General features: G+C 48.9%; 1 protein-coding gene across 10 annotated transcripts in view; it reads right to left on the bottom strand.

Annotated features, from left to right (window-relative positions):
• Positions 1-1,983: 1,983 nt before the first annotated feature.
• Rbm10 (RNA binding motif protein 10) overlaps positions 1,984-17,585 on the bottom strand; it is a 28,886-nt gene continuing 13,284 nt past the window's right edge. For 3 of the 10 annotated variants that reach the window (XM_048461616.3, XM_048461614.3, XM_087903047.1), the window contains 21 exons: positions 16,127-16,354; positions 14,350-14,419; positions 12,540-12,613; positions 11,056-11,142; positions 9,131-9,191; positions 8,835-9,011; positions 8,305-8,465; positions 8,056-8,153; positions 7,876-7,963; positions 6,293-6,476; positions 6,053-6,192; positions 5,820-5,937; positions 5,642-5,733; positions 5,377-5,541; positions 3,592-3,741; positions 3,432-3,497; positions 3,168-3,356; positions 3,008-3,082; positions 2,609-2,715; positions 2,403-2,532; positions 1,984-2,322 (listed from right to left, as the gene is read on the bottom strand). In XM_048461616.3, coding sequence (XP_048317573.1) covers positions 2,197-2,322; positions 2,403-2,532; positions 2,609-2,715; positions 3,008-3,082; positions 3,168-3,356; positions 3,432-3,497; positions 3,592-3,741; positions 5,377-5,541; positions 5,642-5,733; positions 5,820-5,937; positions 6,053-6,192; positions 6,293-6,476; positions 7,876-7,963; positions 8,056-8,153; positions 8,305-8,465; positions 8,835-9,011; positions 9,131-9,191; positions 11,056-11,142; positions 12,540-12,613; positions 14,350-14,419; positions 16,127-16,354 — 2,586 coding nt within the window. In that variant the 3' untranslated portion in view covers positions 1,984-2,196. The remainder of the gene's footprint in view (positions 2,323-2,402; positions 2,533-2,608; positions 2,716-3,007; positions 3,083-3,167; positions 3,357-3,431; positions 3,498-3,591; positions 3,742-5,376; positions 5,542-5,641; positions 5,734-5,819; positions 5,938-6,052; positions 6,193-6,292; positions 6,477-7,875; positions 7,964-8,055; positions 8,154-8,304; positions 8,466-8,834; positions 9,012-9,130; positions 9,192-11,055; positions 11,143-12,539; positions 12,614-14,349; positions 14,420-16,126; positions 16,355-17,585) is intronic. The other 7 variants (XM_085684724.2, XM_048461612.3, XM_085684725.2 and 4 more) reach the window with 4 other exon arrangements.

The following is a 17,585-nucleotide window of genomic DNA, read 5'->3' as shown; positions in this document are numbered from 1 at the left end:
GGCTGAGGCTCTGTCTTGGATAGTGTGACTCAACCAGGTGATACTATGCCTTTCTCATCCCGTCTTTCTGGAAAAAGAACTTTTTTTAAAAAAAAGATTTATTTATTGTATGTGGTGTTCTGTCTGCATGTATACTTGCAGGCCAGAAGAGGGCACCAGATCTCATTATAGATGGCAGAGAGCCACTATGTAGTTGCGGGGAATTGAACTCAGAACCTCTGGAAGAACAGTTTGTGCTCTTAACTGCTGAGCCATCTCTCCAGCTTGGGAAACAGAATTTTAATACACCTAATTCTAATATAGATGGAACCTGTCAGGTTTCTCTACCGTAAACTTACTATTTTCCCTCAGTATTAAGCACATTTATGGGGGCTGAAGAGATAGTTCTGTAGTTAAGAGCACTGGCTGCCCTGGAAGAGAACTGAGGCTTGGTTCTCAGAACCTTCATTGGAGGCTCACTGCATTTAGTGATCCATATTCATGAGTTCATGCACAGATTCAACCATGACAGAAAATATTCAGGGGACAGCTGAGAGTATCAAGGAGAGCCCTGGGTTGTCCCCAGCACCAGTAAATAAAAAGTTAGGGGAGAAATTATTTTTTCTACACATTTCATATTGTATATAATATATATAGTACATAATATATATATATATATGTGTGTGTGTGTGTGTGTGTATTGTACCAGATACTATACATCATCCATAGATGATTTAAGTGTATACAGATTCTATACAAATATTCTACCATTTTTGTGTAAGGAACTTGAGCTGGGCATGGTGCCACATGTCTAAGATATGGTAAGGAGCAATAGTTATCCCAGAACCAATTTCCTGCAGGTAAGTGACACTGTACTTCCACCTTCTTCCTTTTGTTTTGGTGTTTTTTTCCTAACTTCTTGTATAATCTATATATGACAAATGCCATCCCTGCCTCAATCCTGTTCTACCTAACTAACTACCATCACCAAATTGCTTTGATTTCCAAGTTCCACATTAATGGAATCATTTAGTATGTACCTTTGTGTGACTTTTCACCTACTTGTGTTTGTGAGGTTCATTTGTTGATACTTCTATTAGCATTTTCTTTTTGCTATATTTCATTCTACAAATACATCAAGTTTATTTGTTTTGTTAGACTTTTGGACTATTCCCAGTTTGGGGCTATTACAAATACAGCTGGAACAAATATGCATACAAGCCTTTTCATTTATGCTGGCTAGATATCTGGGCATGGAATTGCTAGGTGACAGGGCACATGCATGTTTAATTTCATATGAAGTCAGTTTGCCATACCACTTTACTCTACAGTTGCCAAGGTGTGTGGGTTCCCTGGGGATTCTGGAATTGGTACTCTATGGTAGGAAGGAAAACACCTGTGTCGTTAGGCCTGCATTCCTAGTCTCATTTTGCAGCTCAGTTGACTGGGGTTTAAAAGGCAATCCCAGTTTTATGCTCCACTCCATTGTGAACCTTTGTCAATACCATAAGTATAATCTGGGAGTCATGGCTGTAGACCATAGAGAGTGAGGTACTGTATTTACAGATGTGGATGAAGGGTGAACTTGATTGATGCTCATGACATCCTTGGGCTGGAGACTTACCGGCCAAGCTTCCTGTATCCCTTTGGGGTCATCAACATGTTGACAAACAGGGTTTAAGCACCTGTTGTGTTCTACATATAGATGCTTGAGAACATTGTCCCCTACCCAGGAGTGGCAAATCAGAGTTTAGTCTAGGGACATACATAGGCTAAGCTTAGCAGATGAGGGTTAAATGAGGACCAGGGGCTGGGGATTCCCAATCTAGGTTCTGAATCACAAACTTTGGTCTCTAACAAAAATTTTACTGGTTGGGATGCTGGCTAAAAACCCATGTATTTATAGTCATCAATGCCATCCAGCTTAGCCTAGTAGCTATTTATGCATTCTGTGCCTGTGTAATCACAAAACATGCTAGGGCATGAGAAAGTAGAGATGAAAGATGCAGGCTTTTTAGATTTTATTACAAAAGGAACATGATTTGAACCCAATTTCCCAGCAAAAGTTACCCACTCCAAGTCTAATTTGGTGAGAGCTTCTCTGGTTGGGGAGCAGGCTGGTAGGTAGAAGAACCTCCCTAAGATCACTCCACACCTCATCTTTTCTGTCCCTGGATGGACACACCCCATGTCTGCAGAAATTGCTTTCAAAGTTGTTCACTGGGCCTCATTGAAGCGGGTCACCATTGTCTTGTGCAGTGTCTCCTTGTAGGATTCTGTTGAGGTGACTCCATAGGAACTGCCCCGGGCACCCAGGCCAGAACCTCGAACCCGTGTTTGGGCCTGTGTAAGAGAGGCAGGTTTTGTCAGGCTGGTAGAGGTACACTGGGAATGTTGAGAACAAGAATGTCTCATGCACTCACCTCAATGGGCGTCACAATGCCCTGTTTCTTGCGACCTAGACCACTGCCTTCTTTCCAGCCCATGGCCTGGAGCATACGACTGCCAATGTTGTCACTGCCTAATCCATCCCGAGTGGGCTGTTCAAAGTCACTGCAGGTGACAGTGTACAGTGTGAGTGGTGTGCCAGCCCCAGACCCCCTCACCTGGTACCTGACCCTGCACTCACACAGAGGCTGTAGATATGCCACCATATTTCCTCCTTTTGGGTTCTGGTGGCTCGGGGATACCATACTTCTCTCTGCGTTCAGCTGCACGGTCTCGGTACTTCATTTGCTACAAATTAGCACATGTGGGGATGTTGGAATTGGCTATTATTTTCAGCAAACATAGGCATGGATGGGGCTGAGAGGGAGGAGGATTACAGGCCTCTCCGTATGGCCTGGTCATAAGTCTTGAAGGTCAGGACATGAAGCGATGGGAACTGGGAAGAAGTCTCACAGCAATAGGATAACACATGGCTGTCAGGCTGTACCTGGCTAAGGAACTTTTTAAGTCCCACTGCCTGGAATGACAGGGACTTGGAAGGGACAGATGGAATGGAGCCCAGGAGTGGGTCACACCTCACCTCCATGTCATTCTTTTCTAGTGCTTCCAATTCGTTTTCTGACAAGTGGGCTCTGCGGTGAATCTCAAGGTTTTGCTGTAAAGGGGAACAGGAGAGAGTAAAGCAACTGGGCTGGAATGAGCTAGACACAGGATACCCTGCCAACTCTCTGATCAATTACCTTGTGGAGCCCAGAGAGCTGCTGGTGCCGGATGAGTGCCTCCTTGCTGGGAAACTGGCGGCGGCAGAGCAGACAAGCTAGCTTCTGCCAATCTGTGAGCTTTTCTTCCCGCTCTGGACCCCCTCGCTCCTGCTCCTCCTCACTGTCACTCTCCCCGCTGTAGGCTGCCACCAGTCCTCGAGGTGGGCTCTATAGAGGGTAAAGGCAGACAGTCAGCCCTGCTGAGATCAGAGACCCCTGCCCGTTTTTGCTCCAACAACTCACTGGGCGGTCATCACTGGCCAACTTTGGGAGATCCATGCTGGTGTGCTGTCTTTCAGCTAGCGCTCCCTGAGGTAGAGAACATAGAAATTCAGGGCTCCACAGAGGATCCTAAGGAGTGATGAGATTGTTGGTGGGGTACAGATGGACAGTTACAACACACCTTCTTCTCAAGGATGGCATAGCCTGCATCTGCAGTGGCTGATTCCCGCCTTTCATCATCTCGTAGGGCACTAATAGGCTGGAAACTGTTTTTGAAGTTTTCTTTTTGCTTGTTGAGACTGCGGGCCCACCGCTCCATGTCCTTGGCAATCTGGAGGTAGGGTGGGGGGTGGAGGTTAAAGTTCCCAGGATTCCTCAAACTTGAGGTTCTATTTTCTCACCCATGACCCTTGCAACAGTAGCCCTTCCTGCCCTGTAGCCACAAATCTGGTACCTTTCTTATCTGAACCACTGTAAAAGGCTGTGTATACCTAGGCTATAGCTCTTGGGCCTCATCCTTACAGAACATTCCTTTACAAATAATAAACCACGCCCAAATAACTCCACTTCTTCCAAATCATCTTAAAATAAACTCATGCCAAGGAACCCTCCCCTCTACTGGGCCCATTTCCAAATATTCCCCTGCCTCCAACCCACTCCATGTGGTTTGCAAAGGCAAAGGAGGCAGCAGAAAGTCAGGAGGGCAGCGGGGCAGTGGTGATGGTAGTACAAGACTCTATTTTCTGTATTGGCTAGGGATTCTTTTCAAGCCCCTTTCTGGTTACAACCCCAACTTTTCTTTCTTTTTCAGACAGGTTAATTTCTCTGAGTAGCTCTGGCTGTCCTGGAACTCACTCTGTAGACCAGGCTGGTCTTGGAGATCTACAGGCCTCTGTCTCACAAGTGCTGGGATTAAAGGCCACCACTGCCTGGCTATAACCCCAACTTCTGATTGGCATTTGTATTCCTATTTTTCATTTTTACTTTCTAAAAGCCGAGAGCTACATACTTGTGTACGAGGAGGTGTGGTACTAGGCCTTGCTACATACTAGACAAGCACTCTTCCACTGAGCCACAACTCTAGTCTTGTATATAATTTTAATTTATGTGTGATGTGCTGGTTGTTTTTTGTCAGCATGATACAAACCTAGACATATCTGGGAAGAGGGATTCTCAATTAAGAAATTATTTTCAACAGATTGGCCTATTGGTCTGTGGGCCATTTTCTTAATTACTACTGACCAACATGGTAGGACCCAGCTCACTGTGGGTAATGCCACCCCCTAAGCAGGTGATCTTGAGTTGTATAAGAAAGGAGACTGAGCAAGCCATGGAGAAGAAGCCAGTAAGCAGCACTCCTCGCTGATCTTCACATCAGTTTCTGCCTCCAGGTTCCTTCCTTGACGTCCCTTCATGATAAAAAACCCTTTCACGTCCACATTGCTTTTGGTCAGTGTTTATCATAGCAACAGAAACCTAAGACATGTGGCATGGTGTTACATTTAATGTTCTGTGTTTTTCCTAGGGCATGATGCATTTTTTATAATTCCTCAGGTTGCTGAAGGAATATTTATTGCTTGCTTCTAAGTGCGGTGCTTCCATGTCTCTACAGATATGCTGAGACTCCCTCTAACTGCTCTCTACTAGAAAACCCTGCAATGTTTCTTTCCTTAATCAACTTTTTATGGGCCTATGAGAATTTATCTGGGGTCAATAGACATCGACCAGCAGCATGAAGGTTCCCTTCCTGGGACAGAGAAAAGCTGCCAGAGCTCACCCAGATGGCACAAGTCACTTTATGGTGGTAGGTGGTCCTGCTACAGTTCAGAGATCTGGCTCAAGAGTCCTGTCTGTCTGAAGCAGTTACTACCTTTGTCAGTGCCCATCCACTATTCTACTTTCCCAAGGCAGGAGAGGGCAAGAGGTGACAGAACATAGACTCCAAACAGCCTGGCTGCTGGTTCACCTGTTGGGCTGTCTTTGTCTTATGCTTCTCTTTCTTCTCTTTTCCCTCCTTTGATGATGCCCCCGTCTCTTTATGTCCATCAGCAGACTGCTCCAAGGCAGGTATGTAGGTTCGCCGCTCCCCGTCCCAGTATAGGTACTGTTGGCTCTGAGCATTGTAGTAATACTGAGGAAAAGAATGGGAAGAGGGGACATGAGGAAGGACCTCTAGGGATAGCTGCTACACAACCACATTCGTTTTCCTTAGGCCACCCTCTGTCACCTACCTGAGAGTTGGGGTCATAGTATAGTCCAGTCTGGGGGTCATAGTAGTAGCCAGATGTCTCATCATATTGGTAAGTAGAGACATCAGGAACAGCTGTAGTGAGGAAAGGCAAGGTTGTTGAATTCCTGCCTGCCTAGAGAAGAAGTCCACACCCTTACCCACAGACTATGGCTACTCACGGTACTGGCTGTAGGATTCTGGGGCAGTGGGACTGGTGGCTGGTGGTAAGGCAGAGCTGGGATGAGTAGGGCTCTGGAGCTCAGACTTGAGCACAGCAGGTGACATGATGGTATATGACTGCTCATGGGTTACACAAGGGAACTGGACTTAGTGTCGGTTAATACACCCCTACCCACTCACGATGCACCCTGCCACCCTACCAGCCTCCCCAGAATAGCAATGTCATCCTCACCTGGCTGTTGGAAGTTGTGCCCTGGCCACTGCTTCCCTCAGCTGACTGCTGATAGAGCCCAGGGGCAGCACCAGGCTGGGCTCGGGAGAAAGCCTGCAGTGAGACAGAGTCTGCCCCAGTCTCAAGGGAGGCCTCAGGACCTGAAAGGAAAACCAAGGAGAATGTCCATGAATGTCAGACTATAAGACAACAGGCTTCTAGGCCCCACAATTAGCCTCAGCAAGAGAGGATGAGGCTCACCTGCTCCAGCTGGGTCCCCTTTGGTCCCAGTCATGCCTTGGCCCTTGGTGTTCTTAAGGTAGCCATGGGCATAGAGGGAATCTGTGCCTTGGCTGCTGCCATAGCCCTCATCCTGTTGATAGTAGCTGTAGTCAACTGGTGGCTCCTCGGGGGCAGCCCAGGCACTCTCTCCACCCTGGGAAGCCTGAGGGAGATCATTAGAACAGGAGGGGACATAAGGGATCTGTTAGAAGCATCTGTTCGCCATGTGAAGCTAGCATTTCTACTTGATAGAAAAGCATGCAGTCTTAAAGTAAGTAAAAAGCAAGGGGTCCTGACCACAAGATAACAGTAGAGGAAAAAGAGACTAGAAAAAAGATAAATGCCCAAATGCTACCCTTCCACCCTGGGCTGACACTGGTGTGTTAGGCCTCAGACCGAGTAAGACACCCCCAATCTCTTCTTTTTTTTTTTTTCCTCTTCCCGCCTTTCCTCCTACAACAACCTGGCCTGGAACGTGTAGCAATCCTCTTGTCTTTGTCTCCACTCCCCATATCAGTGCTAGGATTACAGATATGTATCATATCTTGCTATCCTCCAAGTCTTTATTCTCTTCTACCAAGTTTTTCACTTCCCTTTCATTTTTGTTTTTGTGGTTCTGAGACAGGGCCCCAAACTCACTATATAGTCAAAGAGTGGCCTTCAACATCTGATCCTCTTGCCTCCATCTCCAATTTTTTTGATATTAAGTTTATTTTTATTCATGTCATATATGTGTACAAAACAATGCATCTCTCTCTCTCTCTCTCTCTCTCTCTCTCTCTCTCTCTCTCACACACACACACACACACACACACACACAATACACGACACATTATACCAATTCAAGACAATTAAAAAAGTTCTACCCAACAGCATCAATTGGAGCACCAATCCAAAGAGTGTTGTCAAAAAAAGTACAGGAGGGGGGGCTGGAGAGATGGCTCAGCGGTTAAGAGCATTGCCTGCTCTTCCAAAGGTCCTGAGTTCAATTCCCAGCAACCACATGGTGGCTCACAACCATCTGAAATGAGACCTGATGCCCTCTTCTGGCCTGCAGACATACACACAGACAAGAATATTGTATACATAATAAATAAATCAATATTAAAAAAAAAAAAGTACAGGAGGTAGGGATGGAGGGAAGATTCAGCAGATAAGAGCACTTGTTGCTCACAACCCAGGTTCAGTTCCCAGCACCCACATGGTGGTTCACAGTCATTCAAAATTCTAGGTCCAGGAGATCAGACACCTTCTTCTGACCTCTGCAGGTACTGGGCACACATGGTGCAATACATAGGTACAGGCAAAACACTATACACATAAAAATAATGTTAAAAAACACCTTAAAAAAGAAAAAAGTCCAAAAAGTGACTGGGAAGGATGGAGGATGGAGTGGGAATGGATTACTGTCTACAGAAGCAGGAGCAAAGTCAAAGGCCTACAATACCTGTTATAAAAGGGCAGAACATTTAGATAAAAAGCCAATTTTGCTTTTGCAGAAAGAGGACAGAAAGGTTATGAAAGTCAGGTGCCAGGGTGATGAGGCAGAGGAGGCTAAGTACCTGTGAGATTGCCCACTGGGCAGCAGCAATGGCAGTACTGGCCACAGAGGCAGCATTGATGCGACTGCCTTCATTGGAGGCCATATCCCTGGGGAGGATAGTAGAAACTGGAAATGAAACGGGGAGCCCCAAGGTGGTGGTGGGCAGCAAGCTGTAAGGGAGCTTAGGTAGGGCTCTGACCTCTTAGAACCCTTGGCAAACTCCACGTTGATGGTCTTGCCATCGATGGTGAGCGGAGGGTGCAGGGCCTGCAGGATCTGCAGCAGCTGGGCTGCCTCCTATGGGTAAACCGAAGGGTCAGGCCCGGGGAGGCCCCCCGGCTCCATTGCCCCATTTCTAGATTGGGACCGCGGTGGGGTAAAGGACCCTCCTCCCTACCCTGGGGGCCGGGACCATAGATGCCCGGCCCCCCCCCTGTGCCGCCCTCACCACGATGGTGGAGAGCTGGATGAAGGCGAAGCCTCGGTTCAGCTGGGTCTGCTTGTCCTTTATAACACGCACATTGGAGGACGACAGCACTGCATACGGTGCTAGAGCACCCAGGATGGAGTCCATGGTGCTGTGTGGGTTCAGGTTGCGCAAAATAATGGCTGTGGGAAAGGGCCCAGTGTTAGGACGCACCTCTCATGGTCTGCTCATGGACCCAAGTTGCCTCTATGCTCAGTACCTTCTGCTTCCTCTTACCTCTTCCTCTTAAATAAACTCTGCTTGTCAGACCAAGTGCCTGCTCTGTCTCTCATCCACCAGGAACCCTCTCACACACACTCCCAAATTAGCTTGTGGACAGTCCTTCCCTTGCTCTCTCTATATCACATGTTTTTCCCCATACCAGGTAGAAACATTCCCCCCCCCCCACCTCATAAGAACCAAGTTTTGTTCATTACCATATCTCTGGCTTCAGAGGTCCCAAACCAGATGCCGTAGGGCATAGAGGAAGGAGGAAAGAACAACTGACTCACTGTCATTGGCATTCTCGGAGCTTGGCTCGGAGCCCTGGGACAGGGCTTGGGAAGTCAGTACTCCCTGGGCCTGGTAGGGCTGCGGCAGTGGGAGAAGGCCCTGGCTTAGCTCCCGCCCACCCAGCGGCAGTGCCTGCTGATCCAACCGGGTGCCAAGGGGCAGCTTCTGCTCTGCCTCTGTCAGGGATGGTGGGAGATAGGCTGGTGACAAAGGTGGAAGCTCCATGGATGGTCATACTCCCCACCTCTCCACACTGGCCCTTCACCCATTTCCAGTCCCAGTTAGTACAGCTCACCTGATTTGGGCACACCACATTTGAAGCACTTCTCGCGGCGTTTGAAGTTCTGGACACCACACTGTGAGGCACAGGCCAGGTGGTCAGGGCTTTCCACGATATTCTCCAAATATGGACCCACAGAACAACATAATAATCCCCAGGAAAGGAGCTTTTGGGGTCAGGGGTGGCAAGAGTCTTCTGGAACTTCAATCCTGGGAATCTTCTCTGACAACTGGTTCCAGCACCAGCCCTCTTAACTTCAGCAATCAGCAACTCTCGCTGTTACAGCAGTTGCTTCTTTCCCCATCTTGTTGAGAGACTATCAGCTCTCAGGATTGTTCCCATGATCCCTTTTCCTGAGACTTGCTTATCTAACAGAAATTTTCATTGTTTCCTACTGGAAGCCTTTGGTAAGATCCTTCCCATTCCTTCTTGCTAGAAATAGGTTTAATATAACTAGTTTTTATTTTTTCCCCCTTGGATAGTCCAGCTACCAAAGACCTTGTCCAGCTTCCAACACATTCTATCCCTTTTCCAGTCAGGTATTAAGCAGCACGCCTGTGTCAAGCCCTACACCATGTGATCAGGAGAGGCTGCTTAGACTGTGCTGACTCAGGTTAGGGGCAGAGAATGGGTTGAGAGGGACACAGTTCACTGGGCTGTGCTACACAGAAGCAGGAAAGTTACATCTGGGAAGCCCAGAGATTTTGCTGGGAAGGGATCTTTAGTGGAGGGGCTAAGAGACTTTGTACAATTAGTGAAAGGGAGCATGTAAAGAGACAAAAGTCAAGGCTGGCAAGGGAAGATGATGACAGTTAAAGGAGGACCTCATGCTAAAACTATATGTTATTAGAGTTTTAGCAGAGAAGGGAGGGCATGGTCAGAGCTGGGTTTCAACTGCAACATTACAAGTAAGGGTGGAGAAAAGGATGAGACTAATGTAACAAGGAGCGTTCTGTGGGAACTGGAAGGGAGGGTGTAGGAATTGGCATGAATATGGGAATGGCAAAGAAAGGAAAGTGGCTATTCTGAGATAGAAATGAGAGGGCCTGGTAACCAAAAGGCATGTAGGACACAAAGGAGAAGAACAAGACAAAAAAAACCCACTGGTTTCAAGGAAAATATGAAAAGAAGATAAGCACCACTTATCACTTTGTTCTTCCTCTCTTTCTAGAGAGGTTGGACATCTCCCCTATATAAAGATGACAGGTACCACTCTCCCACTAAACAGACTGCTTCTCAGGGAGATGACAGGGTCTTCCACTAGCTTTCTCTCTCAGCCTTCCTATTAGATTTCGGGACTACAAGACAGCCCTGGCAGATGAGGCTGTAGAATCACAACGCTGGCCTCAGGGCAGACCTAAAGCCACTTAGGGAACAGGAAGTGGCCCCATAAGCTAAAGGCTCATGCATGGTTGCACCTTTCTGAGCCTCAGCTTCCTCTTACACTCACACAACTTACAGGGTGGACCTTCAAGGTTGAGTTACCCTCAGAACACTCTATGCTTCTTTTCAAAGGTAACAATAGCTACTTAAGAGTTGAATGTAGGCCAGAAGTCTTTTTCTATGTTGCTCTCTATCAACAGTTTCATTCTCTCAACAACTTAATTAGTGCTCATTCTCACCTCTTAAAGCTGAAAAAAAGTGATGTACTATCAAGGCAGACTTGAGACAGTCTGTAAGCAGCCTGTCTCTGAAGGTGTTTTACACACCGTAGTAGGCTTATGTAGTCACTGGTTAGTCACTTATGCTATTATTTCTTTTAAGTCTACTGGGCCTGTAGGCCAGGCTATGTTTGATGAGGGTAGAGCCTTGCTGACTGGGGCTGGACAGCCTGTTCCCAAGCTCACATTTCCTCTCACAGGCTCTGAGTGAGTGAGCTGCTGCTGCTCCTGCTGGGGCAGTTTTTCCCCACAGCACCAGCTGGCCACCCATCCCTGTACCTTATTACACAGCCAGTCCTCATTGATCTTGGGCTTGGGGTCGCTGTAATGCATGGATACTTTCTGGCCCAGGATGTTGAGGGAATGCTGTGGGAAAAAGCAGAGTACAGTGAGGCCTAGGTAGCAGTGCCCCACACACCGTTTCAGCAAAGGAGAAGAGAGTGAGCGAGCCCTTCAGCTGGATGGATGAGGGACAGGGAATGAAGGGAGTTTGGAGAACTGATGGAGGGAAGAAGGAACAGAGGAGGGAGGGAAGGAAAGCACCACAGCTCTCAGGGTACAGCTGCTTACTGTTTATGCCCATATACACCCACACACACCCACACACACCATCAGGCACATAGTGCTCGGTTGACCAACGACTGCCGAGTTGGGAGTGTTCCCCCAGCTTGGTCCTGACAGTGACAGGCCACAACCAGGGCCAGCACTACACAGGCTACACTGGGAATGAGGGGAGATGGGCAGGGAAGAGAGAGGAGGGGAGAGAAAAAGAGAAAGAGCGCACGAGCGCTAGTGCTGGAGAAGGGGAAAAAGAAAGCCAATTTAACAGACGGAGGTTTCCCGCCATGAGGCCACTTTCTCAAGGTTGAGCGGGTCCTGGGCCCACCGCACTAGCCTATTGACCCGACCCACAGAGCCGGCCACAGGGTTGCCTCTGCCAGGACCCTCCACTTCACCACAGCTGCCCGTTCCTCCCCTGACACTTCTCTCTAGTGCTCTCTACACCAGTGATAGGATAGGGCTGGGTAGCCAGGTTAGACCCTTGAGTCTTGGAAGGTCCCAACGCAGTTGAGTTGGGATCTAGTGCCAGGCTAGGGGAGCCAGCTCCCTCCGTTGCTGACAGAGCACAGTTCCTTATTGAGAAGGTAGAGGTGGGGCCTCCTGTGAGTGGGGAGGGTGCTGTGAATGGGATGGACCAATGAATTGAGCCCAGGGTGTCAATAAAACTATCACACTTGACTGGAACTTTCAACCAAAAAGCAGTGTTGTCCCTCTGCATGGAACTCAGAGGGCCAAATTCACATGCAGGAGAGAGCTAGCAAAACAAGTCTTGCTAGTTTGTGTGCCAACATCTATGTTCCCCAGTGGCAGGATTTCAGTGATCCTGAGAGCACAACCAAGTTCTGGCTCTGCTGACTCAGGAGCAGAAGGTTCCTGCTGGGGTGTGGGAAGCTAGGGGAAGGAACCTACCCTGGCAGCTCTTTCTTTGAGAGCTCAGCCAGGAGAGGTGAGGGAGAGCTAGTACCTGGCAGTAGGAAGGGGTCAAGGGACAGTGTTGAGAGTGGGCCCCAGATGGGAAGCCCAGTGGGTAGTGAGAGATGGGAAGAGGAAATAGTGGTGGTCAGGAGGGGAGAGAAAGGGGGTAGGGGTATGGGACACAGGGACACAGGGCAGGGAACTGTGTCCATAAGATTCAGGCGATGGGGAGCGCTCGATTATAAAGTAGTATTTGTTGGGGGGGGGTTCAAGTGCGGCAAAGCAACCTGATTGGCTTCCATCCATCGTGTAGCGTCCTGCAAGTGACTAAACTCGACGAAGGCGAAGCCCCGGCTCTGACCTGGAGACAGCATTCAGATACAGACGCAGTGGGTTAGTCAACAGCTTTGGACACACGGCGTTCCCAGGGGCAGAACCCGAGGGGAGAGGACCAGGGGCAGAGAGGGAAAGGGGAAGAGGAGAAAGGAAGAGAAAAGTGATCAGAGAGAAAGAGAACAGGGAAGATAGGAGTCAAGGTAGATGGTTGGGAAGGGCAGGAAAGAGGGAAAAGGGAAGGAAAGAAAATAAGAATAGGAGAGTCAGATCAGGATAGGAAATGTATATCCCAACTGTACAGTAAGATTTGGGGTGAGGGGGGCTTAGGCAGACTTGCCTAGCCAGCCTGGGGTGACAGATGGAGAACTGAGAGGGAAGGGATACAAGGAGAGATGTGTCTGTAGAAGAGAAGACTGCTTTGACTCCATATAGGCCAAAGCAAATAACTCATGGGCAAGCCTAGAGCAAGGCCAGGAGGATTACTGGAACAGGTGTTTAATCAAAAGAGCAAAAGAGAAGCCAGGCTAAGTTGGTCTGTGAGGCTATTGGGGGTGGGGGTAGTGTTTCGGCCAGCACATAGGAAACCAGGGGGTTGTTAGGGACACAATCTCAGCTTAATCTTGGTGTAGGCAAAGGGGAGGATAATCACTAGGGAGCCACTTCAGGGCCACAGTGGGGAAGACTATAACTACTGATAGTCAAGATTCTCCCAAATAGGCAGATGGTGGCTGGAGCTGGCCAAGAGGACGTTACAGGTAAGAACAAGTGCCTAGGAGAAATGTCCAAAGCCACTGAGAGGCCATACCTGGAATGCCTCCTTGGGGAAAGAAACACAGATTCTGTCAGTGATTGGTATAGCTAGAGTAAAGCAGAGCCAAGACCTACATGTCACTGAGACAGACTCCAGGCCTGGCCAGGGCCTTGGGGCTTACGATTCTGGGAAAGTAACTCCTTTAGAGGTAGCAATGGAAGGAGGCTTGAATGTGGTGGGTCTGGAGGGCATGCTTCATCTCCAAAAGAATCACCATCAGGATGCATGGGTGGGTAGAATTGTATAGGGGGTAAGCAAAGGAGGATGGAGGGAGGAGATATAAGGAGAGAAATTGAGATGGAAAGAGATGCCCAGGCAGAGTGAGGCCCCACTGTGCCTGCCTTGGGGAGCCTGGGAAATGGTCCTGCAGAGACAACTCTACCCACCCTGCTAAAACCTCAGGCCAGCTCCAAGCAGCCTGCAAGAGGGAGAGAGGGAGAGAGGGAGGGAGGGAACAGGCGAGGCCAGAAAGTTCTGGCTGCTCCTTAGGATACACGAGCCATCCCCCACCTCCCCTCTTGGGGCATACTGGTGGGTCCATGTGAGACCTACTTTTGGTTAGAGGCTGTTGTCAAAGTGATGTGAAGGAGACCAAGGGGCAGAGGAAGGAAAAGGAAGTATATGTATTAGGAAGGGTCACCACTTCAGATACTCAGAGTCCCCAAGAGGTTTTCCAGAGCCTGGCCCTGGCCTTGCCCCTGGGAATAGTCAGCTCAACCCAGAGCTGCATCCCTTTCAGGACAAGCCCCCCTGTAGAGGCTGTTGGCTGGAGCTGTGAGAGTGGGGGTGGGAGAGAAAAAGAGAGGACACCCTCCCCAAGCTGCCCATTCCCAGCTGTGGCAGGAAGGGGCATAGGGAGGGGAAGAGGGAGGGAAAGGCAGAGGCAGAAGGGAGTTTTGGAGGCTGAGGTTGGCCAGCAGAAGGGGAGGGCACTGGGAACGAAAATTCACCTGAGGATTTGTTTCGCATCAGCCGAACCTCCCGTGCTTGGACACCATGGGACTGCAGTTGGCCACGGATCTGTTCAGGAAATAAAGAAGTGGAATGGATTTAGTAAAGAAAGCAGCTAAGTATATGACACACACACACACACACACACACACACACACACACACACACACACACCCTATGCCTCTTTCAAAGCTTTCCCCAATAACAACTGCAACCCACACTGGTACTCAGTCTTGCTTCCAGTCCCGGACTTGCAGTAAGTGAGTCAAACACAGACAGAAACACAGTACAGGGTAAAGGATGGCAGCAAGATGATCCCCAGGGGCACAAAGACAACAGGAGAGCAAGTGAGGCAGCAAGTCAGGAATGTTGGGCAGGGTGATCTGACAAGAGGCTTAGTAGTAGCCAAGAAGCATAGAAGGTGGAATGCAATTCTTATCCATCATAAAGGAATTACTCCCTCTCCTACCTATGACACAGAGAAGGATAGGAGCCTGAGTCATTTCAGCCGTGTGAGGAAGAGAAACTTTAAGACAAAAAGGCATGATGGTTGATCTGGAAAGCTTTCTGAGTGAAATGAGCCTGAGGGACACTACAGAGGCAACTGAGGACCCCAGGTGAGACAGTCTCTAAGCTGGCAGTACCTCCTTTGGTGGATGGGGAATTTATGCCAGATACTTTTTGGGGAGAACAATCTGTGCTTTTGGGCATCTGTTCCCCATCAGGGTAACAGACAAGAAATAAAGTCTTATGAACACCAGTATGCAGGAAGATGAAAAGTAATCAAGACTCCAATCAAGGAAAGTTTGGGAAATAACAAGAACATGGGCTCTGGAGTCCAGCAATTCAGGTTTAGACCCCAACTCTACTTTGCCACTTGTTGGAACATAAAGAAGTCACTTTACTGACTGGGGCTATGTGGGACTGACTACAATTCGTACCTTCCAGAAAGAGCCTCTGTGAGGATTCCATCAGCCTGGCACATGGCCCACCCTACAATAAAACCTCAGGTAAAAATGTCAGCAATCAGCCTGATCCTAGAAGGACTTCTTAGTGGGGATTACTACTGTCACAAAAAGGGCAGCTGGCAGGCATTCAGGGAAGCACTGCTCAGAGAACTGACTGGGACTGAGGGCAGTGAGGGATACAAGGATCAGGGAGACTAATCAAAACTCTACTTTAGTAATACTCTTGGATTTCAAATGTGGCTTGCCATAAGACATCTATATGAGAAGGAAATGAGTGAAGAGAGTAAGATGGAAGGCAGAAAATGTCACAAAGGCAAACAGGGTCAAGAAGCTATTAAGAGCCACCTATAGGTAGCTGTGGCCAGGCTGTCACTGCTGACAAAAACAGAGGAATATGGAATTTCAGAAAAGCCTTGTGGACCCTAACATCTTACTCTCGTGTGTCTCTGCCACCAAGAATATCCAACACTGGGTCTGGCCCTCCATCCACATATACGAAAAGGATGAAAGCCAATGGAATGTGCAGGAGGGATGCTCTTCTCTCATACCCACCAGCACTGGACACCCACGCTACTGCCCTTGGGCTAAGCCAGCCTGTCTGCTGCCTTCTCCCTTCCAGACCAGGAACTGATGGGGCCCATCCTGGAGGATGGATAGTGCTGGGGGACAGGAGCTGGTGGGGGAGAAGAGAGGGAAGGTGTTGTGGTTGGTCACAAAGGATGGATATAGAATAGCTGAGGGCCCTGGAGAAGACCCAGCCTGGCCTCCTGCTCTGCCACCTGCCCAGGGCCATTGGGGGGGCACGTACGTCATCCTCAGTGGCTGCCTGTGGCAGCATCCTCAGCATGACGATGTTACTGGCCTTCTCCTCCTCCTCCTCATCCTCCTCCTCCTCCTCCTCATCCTCCTCCTCCTCCTCCCCTTGCTCGGTCCGATAGTCCTGGTCCCGATAGTCGCCGTCTCTGGGGAAGCCTGGCGGGCCAGTGGGACTGTGCCTGTGCCGCCTCCGCCACCTACGCTGAGTCTCGGAGCAATCCTGGCCGACAGAATAAGATGAGAGACACCAGACGGGCAGTCAGCCTGAGTGGGCCTAGTGGCTGGCGGATGGCTCTGAGACAGGCGGGCTCTGAAAGCCAGGGGTGGGCAGGCGGGCTCCGGTTAAAGGCTCAGGCAGGCAGAGTGGGTAGGCCTTGGATTGTAGTCTTTTTAAGGCTGCAAATGTTCCTCAGGATACTTCTGGGAGCTGCCTTCAAAGAATGGCAGTATTGGTGTGGAGGAGGAACTCCCAAAGGCAGGTAGACAAAAAAAAAAGAAAAAAAAACCCACAGCTTAAACCTCCTTGGGATAAACTAGCCCAGGTTTTAGACTTTGCCTTCAATTTCTTCCCTTTTCTTCCTTTGCCAGCTCAGCTAGTATGTGTACAATTATTTACTGTGCCACTGAAAAACCACCTGCTTAGGACTGGGTCCTGGAACCAAATCAGCAGTTTTAGAAACAGTTTCAGATATGAGTCAAAGGCAGCCAGCAGGAGTTGGTGGGCTACTATGCTCCCCCTTGATCCTTGTTCCTCAGCCCTGACAAAGTCTTTGTTCATTATCAGTTCTTTCACAAGAGAGTATAGCTGCTAATTCTTAGCTGTTGTCTGATCTACTAATTTCAACACTAAGCAGATCAGGCCTAAGCCTACATCCTCCCACCTGCAGAGGACAGGCCCAGACAATTGGATGCTGTATTCTATACTTGTCAATGGTCTCTTTCCAGGGTCCATTGTACCCATTAAGAGACACTGCTCAAGAGCAGGCAATTGAGAAGCCTGGATGCCTATAGGCCCTGGCTAAGCAAACAAAGTATACCAAGGGAATAGCCCCTCTGCCTAGAGGGTAGAGGGTAGCTCAAATACAATTCCTCCTCAGGTCTCAGCTTGCAAGTGTAACCTTTCCATCCTACTAGACAAAGAGCTGTCTGCTTGCCTGCCTGCTTACACCAGGTCTTTGACTGTCCCCTCAGACTGGAATTCTCTAGGGCAAGGGTGTTTCTAGCCCTCAGATGTGGGCTCTCTCATGGTGAGCATCATGCCTCATCCTTTAGGCTAGAGGTAACTACCAACAGAACTGGCTTCCCCAGAGGTCCTTTCCTTTCCTTCTATCTAAAGGTTTTGTCAAGATCAGGAACACCCAGTGTTAGCTTCCCAGAGTTGTTTGGCTTGGATGATATTCTGTTCTCAAGTTGTCCTCCCAACCCTAGATGCTGGGTCCCATGGCAGAGAC

This window comes from Myodes glareolus, chromosome X (genome assembly GCF_982192425.1).
Source record: "Myodes glareolus chromosome X, mMyoGla1.1, whole genome shotgun sequence".
Lineage (NCBI taxonomy): Eukaryota > Metazoa > Chordata > Mammalia > Rodentia > Cricetidae > Myodes > Myodes glareolus.
This window is presented reverse-complemented; position numbering and strand designations above follow the sequence as displayed.